The sequence below is a fragment of the Hypanus sabinus genome, chromosome 24, assembly GCF_030144855.1.
Source record: "Hypanus sabinus isolate sHypSab1 chromosome 24, sHypSab1.hap1, whole genome shotgun sequence".
In the NCBI taxonomy this organism is placed as follows: Eukaryota; Metazoa; Chordata; class Chondrichthyes; order Myliobatiformes; family Dasyatidae; genus Hypanus; species Hypanus sabinus.
The window spans coordinates 1,563,238-1,580,034 of record NC_082729.1 but is presented as its reverse complement, the minus strand read 5'-3'; the positions used below and the strand labels follow the sequence as shown (position 1 = coordinate 1,580,034).

Below are 16,797 nucleotides of genomic sequence, written 5' to 3'. Positions count from 1 at the left end.
TAATTATTTTGATTATTATGATCAAATACCTTTCAATATTGCCAAAAACCATTTTACTTATCTTGGTATCAAAATTTAAAAAAAAATTTAAAGACCTATATAGGTATAATTTCTTTCCTTTAGTTGAATATACTCAACAGGCGCTTTCCAAATGGTCACCTATGTCGATGTCATTGATAGGTTGAATAAATGCTATAAAAATGGTTATTGTACCAAAATTTTTATATATATTTCAAGCAGTTCCCTCTTTTGTTCCAAAAACATTCTTTGATAAAATAGACTCTCTGATTTTGTCTTATATTTGGAATAATAAAAGCTGTAGAGTGAATAAAGTTTTATTGCAAAAATAAAAAAAAAATGGAGGACTGGCTTTACCAAACTTTAGATTATATTATTGGGCAATTAATATTCGCTATATTACTTTTTGGATTTATGATATAGACGATCAAAATTGCTCTTCATGGTTACAGCTGGAGGAAAATTCAGAAGTTAGCTTTTCATTAGTTTTTGTTAGCTTCTTTATCAGGAGCTCCTCTTCCCTTTTTGCTCTCCAGAATAGGTAAATAAGCTCTTAACCCTATTGTTAAACATACTTTAAAAATTTGTTTTCAATTTCGTAGATTTTTTGAATTAAATGATTTTTTACTTTCTAGTAATATTTATTCTGATTTCTTTTTTAAACCATCAACTTTGGATAAGACTTTTCTAACATGGAAAATTAAGGAAATAAAAACTTTCCTAGATTTGTTTTTACAAGACTGTTTAATGTCTTTTTCACAGTTAATGGATAAATATATCTCCAATACACATTTTTTCAGGTATTTACAGGTTAGGAATTTCTTACGTGATTTTTTACCAAATTGCCCCTTGATCTGCTCTTCAAATTTGGCTTATGTTATTTTTCAGTTTAAACCTTTTCAAAAACAATTAATAGCTATCATTTATAAACAGTTAATGAATGCTCGTACATCACCTAATGATAGGGTTCAACGCTCCTGGGAAGTAGAACTTCAACATTCACTCTCGGATAACCAATGGAGTAAAATTTATTATTTAGTTAATAATTCATCTATCTGCACACGCCATATTTTAATTCAGTTTAAGGTAGTACACAGGGCCCATATGTCCAAAGATAAATTGGCACATATTTTTCCCAATATATGCCCTATTTGTGATAGATGTAATGCAGAAGTGGCTACTCTAACCCATATGTTTTGGTCATGTGTAAGTTTAAATAATTTTTGGAGGGATGTGTTTGGAATATTATCTAAAGTTATAGATATGGATGTTCAACCTAATCCATTTACAGCAATTTTTGGGATTTTCCCAGAGGAAGCAAGCAAAGTGTCAGCCTCCGCCCAACATGTGATAGCTTTTTCAACTTTACTGGCTAGGAGAGCTATTTTGCTACACTGGAAAGAATCTAACTCACCCACTGTTTTCTATTGGCTGTCCTCCATCATGTCATGTTTAAGCTTGGAGAAAATTAGAAGCCGGACATTTGATACTTCTTTTGATTTTTGAACAAGTCTGGCGACCCTTTATTCAATATTTTCACATGATTTAATTTATCTTTATTTATTTATTTATTTTTCTTTATTCTCTTTGGAGAATATCTTTGTCCATGAAGGTTCGGAGATGACTGGAAGGATTTGTTTTTTTTTCTCTGTCTTTTTTAAGTTTATCCTCATTTGGACTGCCCAATCTTTCTTTCTTTTTTTTTCTTTCTCTCTTTTTTGTTTTAGTTTAGTTAGTGGGGTTTTTCTTTCTCTTATCAATAAAATTTCCAATTTTTTTTATGATTGCTATGAGGAGTTGTAATTTCTCTCTGACCATTGTATATATAACAGCATAATATATTACCTATTTGAGTTTGATATTATATGCTTTTTGTCTTTAATATTGCTGTTTATATGTCTTATATTATCTATTTGTTAAACTCCTCTTTCGATTTGTATTTGTATATTCTTTATTTGAAAATCAATAAAAAGATTGAAAAATGAAATGAAAGAGGAGCATGAAGGGTAACTTCATTAGAGTATTAAAGAAGCTGACACTGCAAGTGGTGCATGCAAGCTCGATTTCAACTTCTCTTTAAGTTTGGACAGGTATATGGACGGTAGAAATTTGGAGGGTTATGTTGGTATAGCTGTCCACCTGCTGCCCCCCCCCCCACCAATAAATGGTTGTTTAAAGCCATCTCTCCTTCATTCCTTTGGCCACATGTTCCTGTGGAAAATCTTTCTGTCTCTTTATTCCATGATGTTTGACACAGAAAGCAAAATTGAAGTTGCAAACTATAAACAGAAAATGCTGGACAAAAGCTCTTTGACCTGAAGTAATCAATGTGGCCTGACCTTGTGAGTATTTTCAGCCTTTTCTGTTTATATTTTAGCTCTTCAACTGCGATTTCTATTTTCCTGTTCAGTCCTCAAGTTACTACTTTTGTGGTCCAGTTTTATATTTTTCCTTGTAATCTATGTGTGGGAGCACATCTCTCTTACCTTTGTCATTGAAGAAGGGTCTCAGCCGAAACGTCAACTGTCTCAGCCTGACCTGCTGAGTTCCTCTAGCATTTTGTTTGTGTTGCTTTGGAATTCCAGCATCTGCAGACTTTCTTGTGTTTATGATTTGCATCGCACTAATATGCTTTTTAAACCTTCACAAGAATTGGGTAATTTAAGATATTGTAACTATCTCTCAGATGTCATCAGTAATCTGCATTGACCTTGTTTCATGTAGCACCATGGTCTTGAAAAACGTTGTCTCGTTTTTACTGTGTACTGTTCCAGCAGTTATGGTTGAAATGACAATAAAAAGTGACTTGACTAATACTCTTCGCTTGCAGGTGATGTTGGAAATTATTATTATGGACAGGGTCACCCAATGAAACCGCATAGAATTCGAATGACCCATAACCTGTTGCTGAATTATGGCTTATACAGAAAAATGGAAATCTATGTGAGTACAGTTAATTAAAATTTGTTTTTTTGTGGCTGTGTAGCTTTGTTCTGTATTTTATCTGGCGTAATCATGGATCCTGCACAAGTAATTTAGAGTGGGTATATTCATTCTGCCTGAATGCAGTCTTTATCAGGTGCCAGGCAACAGTGAGAGCTCAGTTATGAAAGCTTAAAATTGAGCAATATATCCATGTAAAAATAAGTAAAAATCTGCCTAAGCTGATGTGTCTGACACGCCTTTCAAGAAGTACCTATGATGTCGTTTTCTTGAAATCCCAGTCAAAAAGTTTATTTTTTGTTTATGTGTATGTGTGTGTGTATAGTTATATTTATTTCTCAAAACATCACGCTGTTAGTGTTATTAAGATTTAAGTCCAATTGATTATTTGAAGGTTGAGTAAGTGTCAGTCTTCTAAACTAATCACATTTATTTTTGGTATAACTATTTAAGAAATGCCAGTTGCAACAAATAAGATTAATTAACAGAGTAGCACTTTCTAAACTACTGATTAACCATATTGTACCATGTGTGTAAAGGGAACGTTAACTTTAGCCACTAAAGCTGCTGTTTTATGACAGTTTTCCTCAAAAGGGGTCACTGCTTATGAGTCCAGAGTTCTGCTAAGCATTCAGAGGGAGCAATGCTGATCTGTATGGATGTTATACCTCTGACAATTAGACATCAGCTGTATAATTGGTAATGTTTTTCTATGCCATGGTTAAATAATCAAATTTAACTTTCAAGGAAGATTTAAGTATAGAATATGCACTACAGCAGTGTACAGTGATGTACAAAGATTAACTGACCCATTAAGCTGGTCCTAATCAACTGGTCTGGAATGTGCTTTGCTCTAATTATGAACTTTCTGAGGTAAATATCTGTGTGCAGATGCTGATTTTTCAAGATTGGTACATCTTCCCTTATGCTTTTTAACGTGACAAAGTTTAGATAGTGATTCCAAATCATTTGGGGGGGGGGGGGGCATTGAATAGTGAACAGTTGGGTAGTGTCTTCCATATTGTTGGAGAGTAAAAGTAGCAATTTGTGCATCTAGTCCCAAAACAGAAATGAGATGAGTGTCCAGGTAATTTGTTGTAGTCTTGATCAGTGACTAAATAATGTCACTTGCTTTTGGAAGTTTTTTTATATCTGCCTGAAGGATCATCACGTTAAAGGATACTGTCCTCTTCCTCAGTGGAGTAGACACAATTGCCGCAATTGGGTACTTGGGTGGGTAGGAATGGGTTAGAGCAGGTGTTCCCAACATTTTTTTATGCCGTAGATTAATGCCATTAATCAAGGGGTTGTGAACCCCTATTTAGAGTACAGGTAAAATGGTCTCCATGAGTCTGGTAACTTGATCAGTATGGGACGAGTTCAGCCAAGGGGCCTGTTATCCCTGCTGTGAAACTGACTATCAATGCAAATGTGGAGAGCTAATCACAAATCCAGAAGCAGCGTGAGAGAAACGTTGAAAGTTATTGGGGAACAAAGCTGTTATTTCACATGAAAAGCAGCAGTGATTACAATACTATTATTAGATACCCAGTTTCACCCAAAAGCTATTGACACATCAGGTTAACCTAACTAAATGTTTATTGCGTGTTTTAAAGTATGAACAATGTCAATAATTGACTGGGTGGAAGATAGTTTAATTTATAACTAGGCTAATGAAACAGACAGAGCTACACAACATTGGCTAAGACCAGCTGTACTACACAGTGATGGACGATGAGAAACAGAACAAACTCCTCTATATCTTCATTAACATTAGCATCGTTGATCCTGCCAAGGGCCACTTGCCAATGCCTACAGCCTGAACAAACTATACAAAGACCCACTTGGGCAGAGCCTGGAACCCCTCTCTCACAATGCATCGAGCTTATTCACCCTTTCCCTCCATCAATAGTATGTCTTAAGGGCACATTGTAGAAAAGTAGCTTCTTCAGAAGCACTCATCATAGCCACTGGCAGTGTGGAGGCCAAGTCGTTGGGTATATTTAAGGCGTCAAGGGTTGTGGGGAGAAGGCAGGAGAGAGAATAAGGTCATAAGGCATAGGAGCAGAATTTGGCCATTCGGTCCATTGAGTCTGCTCCGCCATTCCATCATGGCTGAATCACTATTCCTCTCAACCTTTCTCCTGTCTTCTCCCTGTAACCTTTGACGCTTTTCTAATCAAGAACCTGTCATCTGCCACTTTAAATATACCCAATGACTTAGCCTCCACAGCTGTCTGTGGCAATTATTTCTAAAGATTCACTACCCTCTGATGAAAGGAATTCCTCCGCATCCGTTCTAAATGGAGATCCCTCCATTTTGAGGCTGTGCCTTTGGGTCCTGATTCTCCACATCCACTCTATCTAGGCCTCTCAATATTGAGATAAGTTGCAATGAGTTCCCCTCACCTCCATTCTTCTAAACTCCAGCTAGTACAGGCCCAGAGCCATCAAATATATGCTAAGCCTTTGATTCCCACAAATGTTCTCATGAACCTCTAGCAACACACACAAAATGCTAGTGGAACGCAGCAGGTCAGGCAGCATCTATAGGAAGAAGTATAGTCGACATTTCGGGCCGAGACCCTTCGTCAGGACTAACTGAAAGAAGAGATAGTGAGAGATTTGAAAGGAGGAGGGGGAGGGATTGAGGGGTCTCGGCCCGATACGTTGACTGTTGATGCTTGAATTCCCAGCATTTGCAGATTTCCTCGTGTTTGTGCTCATGAATCTTTTCTGGGCTCCGATGCTGCTGTTAGCAAAGCAGCTCAGAACTGCTCATAGTTCTCCGTGTGCGTTTGGACCAGTGAATTATAAAGCCTCAGCATTACATCCTTGCTCTTATATTTTAATCCTTTCAAGTGAATGTTGCATTGCACTTGCCTTCCTTGCCACTGACTCAAACTGTAAGTTAACCTTCAGGGAATCCTGCATGAAGACTTTAAAGTTCCTTGGTGCCTCTGATTTTTGAATTTTCCCATTTAGAAGATAGAATGGGGTTGAGAGAAATTGTGAATCAGCCATAGAATAGATAGAATGCCGGATCAGACCCAATGGGTTGAATGGTGTGATTCCACTCCTACCTTCCAAACACGCATTTGCAACCATTTGGTGCAGTGTCACCCTCGGGTTCCAGTTAGTCCTGATTTGCACCTACAGCTCTGAAAGCACAGTGAGGTGACTAACGCAAACCTTTTTGGCCTTTGGATTCTTGATGGCGGTTTGAAATGGATACGAATGAGTTTGTCCAAGAACTCCATAGGCTTTTGGAAATTGTATAGGACCTTAGGAAATTTAAGATGGGCTCTCTTTTGGAAGTTTTTGAAAATGACTTTTCAAATGTACTGAAGGGACCATTATTCATAAATAGAAGTAACTCAATATTTTTCTGAGTGAAGTTGGAATTGTGTGGGTGTTATGGAGACAGTGCAGCCCAGCAAAGGTTGGTGATCAACAAAGGATATGTGTAGGATTGACTCTATTTCACAGCTCTTGGTCTATAGCTCTGTAGTTGTTTGAACACTCAGTTTCTGATCTCTGGTATTTTCCTCAAGTTCTTTTTCTTGCATAATTGGATTGACATGTTAGACTTCTCTGCAAAGGGATTTGGTCCTATCCAGATACACAAGATGTCTCATTTCTGTACACCTCAGTTAGATTTTCCCACAGTTTGCTCTATTAAAATGAAGATGAGTCAACCTCTCCTCAACTTTGATTTCTTGCACTTCCATATGTTTACTTGTTTTGCAAAGTAGAACTGTATATGCTATATCTTCCCATTCCACATCTCACTCTGGGCTCCTATATACCTGCTTAGTTATCATAGTGTACTGTGCAAACATCTTCAGCACGTGTTTAAAAAAAACTAAAGCAAAGATGCTTTTAAAAATAATGAAGTGAATAGTTTCTAAATATCAAAAAATTTGCTATGAAGCATGGTAAAGTGTAAAAAAAACTAAATCAAATCAATATTTGGTGTGACCATCCTTTGCCTTTAAAACTGCATCAGTTCTGTCATGCAATCGGCTAGTAGGTTGTTCCAAGCATTTTGGAGAACATTCCACAGTTCGTCAGCAGACGTTGGCTGTCTTGCTTCTGTCTCTCCAGGTAGTATCAGATAGCCTCGCTGATGAGGCCTTACCATCCACTGTAGGATTCCTTTTTCCGAAGATAATTCTTTATCGCCTTGGCCATGTGGTTGGTCATTATCCTGCTGCAGAGTGAATTTGGGACTGATCAGATGCCTCCCTAATGGTATTGCAAGACAGATGAGAATCTACTTGTACTTCTCAGCTTTTGAGGGTTCCATTAATTCTGACCAGATTACCAACTCCATTTGTAGAAATACAGCCCCAAACCTGCAGGGAACTTCTGCCATGCTTCACTGTTGGGTGCAGATACTCATCCATGTAGTGCTTTCCAGCTGTTCTACAGACAAACTACCTCCTGTTTGAGCCAAAATTTTCACATTTCGACTCGTCAGTGCTGAGCATTAGACCCAGTCCTTGTGTTTCAGTGTATAGGTGAGTCTCTTGGCTTTGCTTCCACTTCAAAGCAATGGCTTTTTGGAAGTGACTTTTCCATAGAGAGCATTTTGGACAAGACTTCTGAACTGTAGAGGGCTGTACTTGGATTCTAGTGGTTTCTTTCTGAGTTCAGAGCTGATGGCAATGCTAGACTTCTGATTTCATGGAGACTTCAGTTTGATGCATCTCATCTGCTGCACTATTTCCATGGCTGACCACTGCATTTAGGTCTTCAGCCTTGCCCTTTTCTTTGTGTTTCTTCAGAAAAACTTCGGTGGTACATCTTGAGGCTCCTGCCTGCCGTTAATTTACAGCTTGGAAGAAACACTGCTGATGCAGGCTGACTACATTGTGTCTTGTTCTGTGTTTACTCTTGCTGTGGTGTAAGCGTTAATGATTTGCAGGTTAACCTCACATTTTAGTTTGAGTTTCCTTTGCCCAACTTGATTCATTCATTCACTCATTTCTGTTCAGTAAATCAGTTTAGTTCATTCATTTCATTATGCCATTGATCATTAACATCCTATTATCCTTGTTTAATCATGCACTGGGTTATACATCTACAAACTAATCAAATCTTCATTTGTAAAGTGGTCTATTGATACTTTAATGAAATAGAAAAATGTTTATAACGTAATATTTTGGAAAATGAATGCTTGGAAATCTAAAATTTGCTTTTTTCTACTGACACACTAATGCAGAAGACAAAAAAAATCACAGAACAAAATTTATATAAAAATCTAGGATGCACATCCCAGTAGCTTAAGGGATCAGTGACCAAAGCAGTCCCATCCCATCAGCTTAGTGACCAAAGAAACCCTATCCCAGCATCTGAAGGGGTAGATGACTGAAGCCCCATCCCAGCACCTGAAGGGGTAGGTGACTGAGGTCCCATCCCAGCAGCATCCCGGTAGATTAAGGGGTTGATGACTGAGGCAGCATCCCAGTAGCTTAAGGTGTTGATGACTGAAGCCCCATCCCAGTAGCTTAAGGTGTTGATGACGGAGGCCCCATCCCAGCAGCTTCACAGTAGACTAAGGGGTGTCTATATTCCTGTACACTTTTCCTGTTCGTTATGAATTCCTTTGCTAGTTTTTGCCCATCCAAATGCGTTGCTTTGCACTAGTCTACATACTGATTTCTCATGCTTTAAATATGACCAATAAAGCCCTCCATATTCTAACTGTTGCATTCCTATCAATCCAATAGATTTAAATTGTAATTGAATTGTAAAGCTTTCCGTTTCTATTCTTCCCAAGCGCCCACACAAAGCATCAGCTGAAGAGATGACAAAGTACCACAGTGACGACTACATTAAGTTCCTGAGGTCCATTCGTCCTGACAACATGTCTGAGTACAGCAAGCAGATGCAAAGATGTACGTTGGTATTTCTTTGTCTCGTTGAGCTTTAGGACTTTTACATTGAAGTGATGTAAGGAAACATTGTAATTATCATCTTTCCATTTACTGGTGAAAAAATACAGTATTTTTCAATCTCTCATACTGGGAGCTCAAAAGCAAAACTCAGCAGTTTCAAGCCATGTCACCTTTAGTACCTTTTCTATATTGCATTCTATCTGATGTGAAGTAATTACTGATCTTAGCCTGCGTCAGATCAACTTTTATATATCACTTTAAACTTCCAAGTAAATTTATTAAAGTACATATGCCACCATATACAACCCTGAGATTTATTTTCCTGTGGGCATCTTCAGCAAGTCCACAGAACCGTAACTAACAGTTTTGTCACTTTATTTGCACATAAGATTGAATTAAAATCTTCATTATTCACATAGCAACAAAATTCAAGGTTTCTCGAATTTTAAAAAATTTTAGAAGGTAACATCGTTGTAAAAATACTTTTTTTTTCCCTCAGTCATTTGTATGCACAGTTGCATTTTATTTGCAGTGACAGGGTGGTCATCTTAGAAGTTCTTTGAAGTTACCCAATGAGGTTTGTAATGAACATTAATACAAATGCCAAGATTACTAAAGGGTTGCACAAAAACATCTGTGTTAGCCATTTTCCCTCTTTGAGAGTGCTGAATCTTAGCGTTTGTTTCCAGGCCTTTGTGTTGTGCCTTGAGAGTGATTTGTTCAACAGGCAGTTCACAATCTTACCTTCACTTAGAAATTGATATGGTTATAATGGAATTTAACTGGCAATGAAGATGGGAAATATTTGATTTTTCTCCAGGTTGTGGATCAAATCAGCTTGTATACCTGAGTTAGTTATAGTAAACTGTTGACCAGTTTTGGCAGGATAAACAAAGCAACGGCCAAGCCGATAGAACAGTAACCAATGGGAATGTCTCTAGGTATTTCGTCCAGTCATGTTTATCGCTTGATGTTGCTATAAATCTGAATGTTTTCCTGTTGTGAAACTATTCTAAAGTGTGTTTTTCTGTTAGTCAACGTGGGTGAGGATTGCCCAGTATTTGACGGGCTGTTTGAGTTCTGCCAGCTGTCGACTGGAGGTTCAGTTGGTAAGTGATACTGTATAAGTGTACGGTATAGCTAAGCACGTCCATATAGGTCTTTCATCTCAGTCCTTCGCTGTATTCATTTCTTGCTCTCTGATACTTGTGCAATTTTCCACTCAGATCCAGCTGTCCAATTATCCTTGGCTTCTCCATAGAGTGAATAGCAGCTTCTGTATTCTAGCCACTCTAGTTAATAAAAAGAAGTATTTCCTCTGACTGTTTTGTATTTATGGATCTCAAGTTTTCATCCTTCTACAGGTGGAAATGTTTATACAACCAAGCATAAAAACCAGACAAGATGTTCCCATTCTGATTGGTAACCTCTCAGTTCACTTTATCCAGCCTATTCAACAACCACCTCAGTACCGTCACACTTTCAATATTTTGACACTTTTATCTTTATTATGAGGTGTTGTTCAGAAAACTTCTAACACCGCTGCTTCCCAACTGTTCTTCTGCAATAAACTTGCATTTATTGCAGACCTATTTCCGTCTTCATGTTAATTAACCATTATATTGTTATCACTATAAATTGAGACTAAATATAGATTCTTTTGAGTTGAGTAGGGAAGCTAATGCTTTTCTCAGTTTCCTGTACCAGTTCTTTAGGTAAATGTATTAAGTGCTTGCCAGTGTCCTGTTCTGTAAATCAAAGCTCCTCTCTGACTTCTCTTCACACCTCCCCCCACCCCGCCCCCCCAGCAATTAGAAACATAGAAAACATACAGCACAATACAGGCCCTTCAGCCCACAAAGTTGTGCCGAACATGTCCCTACCTTAGAAATTACTAGGCTTACCCATAGCCCTCTATTTTTCTAAGCTCCATCTACCTATCCAAAAGTCTCTTAAAAGACCCTATAATATCCGCCGCCACCACTGTTGCCGGCAGCCAATTCCACACGCTCACCACTCTGTATAAAAAAAACTTACCCCTGACATCTCTGTACCTACTCCCAAGCACCTTAAACCTGTGCCCTCTTGTGGCAGCCATTTCAGCCCTGGGAAACTATCCACACAATCATCGCCTCTCATCATCTTATACACATCTAGTAGGTCACCTCTCCTCTGTCGCTCCAATGAAAAAAGGCGGAGTTCTCTCAACCTGTCCTCCTTCATCAATGTGTTTAGTCACATCCTCAAAAAATTCAATCAGGCTCATAAGGCACGACATGCCCTTGACAAAGCCATGCTGACTACTCCTAATCATATTATACCTCTCCAAATGTTCATAAATCCTGCCTCTCAGGATTTTCTCCATCAACTTATCAACCACTGAAGTAAGATTCACTGGTCTATAATTTCCTGGGTAGTCTCTACTCCCTTTATTGAATAAGGGAACAACATCCGCAGCCCTCCAAACCTCCAGAACTTCTCCCATCCTCATTGATAATGCAAAGATCATCGCCAGATAATCTTCTAGATCTCTGACATTACCTAGCTCTCTGAACCTTTTGTAAGCTTTTCTTCTTGATTAGATTTACTACAGCCTTTGTACACCATGGTTCCAGTACCCTACCATACCTTCCCTGTCTCATTGGAACGTACCTATGCAGAACTCCACACAAATATCCCCTGAACATTTGCCACATTTCTTTGGTATCTTTTCCTGAGAACATCTGTTCCCAATTTAAGCTTCCAAGTTCCTGCCTGATAGCCTCATAATTCCCCTTACTCCAATTAAGCGCTTTTCTAACTTGTGTGTTCCTATCAATTAGTAAAGGGAACTCTGGCCAATTCAGTTTTCATTTCCACTGCGATTAATTGGAAAGCCCTAAAAATCTGGAGCAACTTTTGATTATTTTGGACTAACTATTGCTCTACCTTGTGTCTATACTGGTTTCAAGTGCATTGTAATGTAACAATATGTCATCAATATATATGCCCTCATCATAGAATCATAGAAAAGTACAGCACAAACAGGCTCTTCAGCCCATCTAGTCCATGTCGTACCATTTAAACTGCCTTTCCCATCAACCTTCACCCTAACCATGGCCCTCCATATTACTAGCATGTACCTATCCAAACTTCTCTTAAATCTTGAAATTCGTGTGTTACCCTATCTAATGCATGAACTATTGTTATAATTGTCATTGATAAGGTGTATATGTTAATATACTCTGGGTATTGTGAATTTCTTCAGCTGGAGCTGTTAAACTGAACAAGCAGCAAACTGATATCGCTGTCAATTGGGCTGGTGGACTTCATCATGCGAAGAAATCTGAAGCATCAGGCTTCTGTTATGTGAATGACATTGTCCTGGCTATTCTTGAATTACTAAAGTAAGTATAATTGAAACTCTGTTACATCATGTGTTGTGTTAACTCCAAAAGCTTTTCTCTGCCATTTGTCCTCTTGTTGCATCTGCTCTCACTTTCTGTTACAATCAGAAATGAAACCCTGAGCCCAGAATTGGCACAAAATAGGAATTGGTCCCTCTGCTTTATGTGTGCACCATTCAAGTGGGCCTTCATGACAGCAGACCGGTTTTTAAGGAGCAAAGTTTTTTATTCAAACCACTTCAGTTTAATATTATTTTCTGCTTTTCAAGGTATCATCAGCGAGTACTGTACATCGATATTGACATTCACCATGGTGATGGTGTTGAAGAAGCTTTTTATACAACCGATAGAGTAATGACTGTTTCATTCCATAAATATGGTGAATATTTCCCTGGTACAGGAGATCTCAGGGTAAGTTTATTTCATAATGTGCATTTATATGCCAGGCTTTCAGGAAATCCAAGCTATTAAAGTGTCAGTGACATCCCAGTATTGCTCACCCGACCTGGACTGGAATTAAGTGCCAGCCGCAGGAAATTTCAGCAATCGTTTTGGCAGTGATTTACATTCCCTCTCCAGCTAATGTCAGCTCTATGATGGGTACCGGCCACCACAGTTTCCAAGACATCTTCAAGGAGAGGTGCCTTAGGAAGGAGGTGTCCATCATTAATGACCCTCACCAGGACATGCCCTCTTCTCATTGTTACCCATCAGGAAGGAGGTACAGAAGCCTGAAGAGGCACAGTCAGCGATTCAGGAACAGCTTCTTCCCCTTTGGCGTCTGATCTCTGAATGGACATTGAATGCATGAGCACTACCTCACTATATTTCTCTTATATTGCATTACTTATTTTAACTTAGTTATTAAAGAAACTCAGTTTTTCCCTCTATTTATTTATCATGCATTTCGTTATACTGTTGCCATAAAATTAACAAATTTCACAACATGCCAGTGATATTAAATCTGATCCTGATACTACAACATTAGGTTAAGGAAGCCAATTATTTGCTTTTTTGCCATGAAAAACCTTGAGGTGAATGAGAAAACTCTTTTTATCATCGTCACAGGATAAGGGAGGTCACAGAAAAGCACTTGCAAAAAATTGGAAGTGGTCTTGAGCTTGTAGGGAATGTTGAAAGCATAGTAGAGGAACGAAAGGGGGGCTTGGATACAAACAAAATAGAAGGCATAACTGGATGATGTAAAACAAATTAATGAACCTCATTATGTGTGATAACAAATTATTTGCAACAGCTTGCTACTTGTAATGTCAACATCCAGCTGGAGTTTTTTGAGGGTGTAACAAGGATGTTAGACGAGGGTAAGCCAGTGGATGTAGTGTACCTAGATTTTCAGAAGGCATTCGATAAGGTGCCACATAGGAGATTGGTGAGTAAAATCAGAGCTCATGGCATTGGGGGCAGGGTTTCAACATGGATAGAAAACTGGTTGGCAGATAGAAAGCAAAGAGTAGCAGTGAATGGGTGTTTCTCGGACTTGCTGGAGGTGACTAGTGGGGTACCACAGGGCTCTGTATTGGGACCACAGCTCTTTACGATTTATGTCAACGATTTAGATGAGGGCATTGAAAACTATATCAGCAAGTTTGCTGACGATACTAAACTGGGTGGCAGTGTGACATGCGAAGAGGACGTTAGGAGAATACAGGGAGACTTGGATAGGCTGGGTGAGTGGGCAGATACTTGGCAGATGTCATTCAATGTGAATAAATGTGAAGTTATCCACTTTGGAAGCAGGAACAAGAGGGCAGAGTATTGTCTGAACGGTGTAGAGTTAGGTAAGGGAGAAATGCAAAGAGACCTAGGAGTCCTAGTTCACCAGTCAATGAAGGTGAATGAGCAAGTGCAACAGGCAGTGAAGAGGGCAAATGGAATGTTGGCCTTTATTACAAGGGGAATTGAGTACAAGAGCAAGGATGTCCTTTTGCATTTGTACAGGGCCCTGGTGAGACCACACCTGGAATATTGTGTACAGTTTTGGTCTCCAGGTTTAAGGAAGGACATTCTGGCAATTGAGGAAGTGCAGCGTAGATTCACTAGGTTGATTCCAGGCATGGCAGGGCTGTCTTACGCAGAGAGATTGGAGAGATTGGGCTTGTACACGCGGGAATTGAGGAGATTGAGAGGGGATCTGATTGAAACGTTTAAGATAATTAAAGGATTTGATAGGATTGAGGCAGGAAATATGTTCCAGATGTTGGGAGAGTCCAGTACCAGAGGGCATGGATTGAGAATAAGAGGTCAGTTATTTAAAACAGAGTTGAGGAAGAGCTTCTTCTCCCAGAGAGTTGTGGAGGTGTGGAATGCACTGCCTCGGAAGACGGTGGAGGCCAATTCTCTGGATGCTTTCAAGAAGGAGCTAGATAGATATCTGATGTATAGGGGAATCAAGGGATATGGGGACAAGGCAGGGACTGGGTATTGATAGTGAATGATCAGCCATGATCTCAGAATGGCGGTGCAGACTCGAGGGGCCGAATGGTCTACTTCTGCACCTATTGTCTATTATCCAGCTGTTTCATGGACGGAAGTTGGAATGGTAGGAACAGAAGGGAAGAATGGATACTTTGGGCGATGGCATTTTGTATCTTCAGCTATGTGTCTGTCTCCACAGATGCTGCCTGACCTATTCCCACCATTTATTTAGATTTTTATTTCAAGTTTCTAGTGTCTGTGAGTGATACATCATGTGTTGATAGATAGGATTAGTTGGGTTTGGTGTCAGAATCAAGTTTAATATCACCTGCATATGTCATGAAATTTGTTGTGTTTGTGATAGTAGTACAATGCAAACCTAATAGAAAAATGTGAATTACAGGAAGCATATATATTAAATAGTTAAATTAAATAAGTAGTACAAAAATGGAAATAAAAAAAGTAGTGAGGTAGTGTTCATAGGTTCAATGTCCATTCAGAAATTGAATGACAGAGGGGAAGAAACTGTTCCTGAAACATTGAGTGTGGTTGCCTTCAGACTCCTGTACCACCTCCCTGATGGTAGCCATGAGAAGAGGGCATGTCCTGGGTGATGAGGGTTCTTAATGATGGATGCTACCTTTTTGAGGAATCGCTCCTTGAAGATCTCCTGAATGCTTTGGATGCTAGTGCACATGATGCAGCAGGCTAAGTTTACGACTCTCTGCATCTTCTGTGTTGTGCCACCACCCCCCCCTCCCACCCCTGCCATTACAGATGTTGATGCAACCAGTTAGAATGCTCTCCATGGTACATCTGAACAAATTTGCGAGTGTGTATGGTACATTTTTCAAATATTCAGTAACAAAGGTCAAGTGTCTTAATATCAATTGTTAGGATCTGTGATTTGAGATCAATGGAGATCTTTGAAGGAATGGTGAAGTGTCTTTGACATGGATCAGTGAGAGGTATGTATGGAGTGTGTAGATTGCCAGAAATAATGAGGCTGGTATTTAGCAAAGGGAATGCCAAAGCTTTTGGGAAATTTCAAGTAGGTTAGTTCAGTAGACAAGAACTTGATAGATGCAATTTAATGTTCAAAGCAAATTTTATCATCAAAGTACATACGTCACCTTATACACCGCTGAGATTCATTTTCCTGAGGGCATGCTCGGCATGGAAGGTGAATCAATAGGTTGTGGGAACATTTCAATGAAGGGCCAAGTGAAGTTATCCCCTTTGCTTCAAGAGCCTAATAGTTGAGGGATAGTAACTGTTCCTGAACCTGGTGGTGTGAGTCCTTAGACTCCCATTCTACCTTCCTGATGGCAGCAGTGAGAAGAGAGCATGTTATGACTGGTGGGGTTCCTGATGATGGATGCTGCTGTCCTGTGACAGTGTTTCATGTAAATGTGCTCAATGGTTGGAAGGACCTTACCCATAATAGACTGGGCTATAATCCACTGCTATTTGTAGGATTTCCCATTTAAGGTGTTTTTGTACTAGGTTGTGAGGCAGCTAGTTGACGCTGTCCATAACACCTATTAGAAATTTGTCAAACTTTTAAATAGTATGCCAGATCTTCATAAACTAAGGAAGTAGAGGTGCTGCTGTGCATTCTTTGTAATTTCAGAGGGTAGGTCTTCTGAAATGATAACTCCTAGGGCACTTAAGTATGAAGAAAAACATGAGCAGATGGCTGGTAGATAATGGGGTTGAAGCTAACAGATCAAATATGCAATTAAAAATATCTGTATGGAAAACTGTAGAATTCTGGTCTTACAGGAGCCTAGATTAAGTAATGTGTATTTACACATATTACTTAATCTGGGCTCTTATAAAACCAGGAGACTTAATTCTGTTTGGTCATATTACACACATTTTAGATTGGATCAAAAAAGTACAATTTTAAATATTTTACACTGTCGAATAGCACATCTGTAGAAAATGTTCCTGTATTGACTGTTTGCATGAAGCTTATTTGAGATTTTCTGGGCAGGACATCGGTGCGGGCAAAGGCAAGTATTATGCTGTAAATTTCCCACTGAGAGATGGAATCGACGATGAATCATATGAAGCTATTTTCAAACCTGTGAGTAATTTCTTTGGTA

General features: G+C 39.0%; 1 protein-coding gene across 1 annotated transcript in view; it reads left to right on the top strand.

Moving 5' to 3' along the window:
* The window catches only part of hdac1 (histone deacetylase 1), a 46,118-nt gene that overhangs the window by 16,814 nt on the left and 12,507 nt on the right, over positions 1–16,797 (top strand). The window contains exons 2-7 of the mRNA XM_059949137.1: positions 2,849–2,961; positions 8,747–8,864; positions 9,899–9,973; positions 12,112–12,250; positions 12,520–12,661; positions 16,686–16,778. Coding sequence (XP_059805120.1) covers positions 2,849–2,961; positions 8,747–8,864; positions 9,899–9,973; positions 12,112–12,250; positions 12,520–12,661; positions 16,686–16,778 — 680 coding nt within the window. The remainder of the gene's footprint in view (positions 1–2,848; positions 2,962–8,746; positions 8,865–9,898; positions 9,974–12,111; positions 12,251–12,519; positions 12,662–16,685; positions 16,779–16,797) is intronic.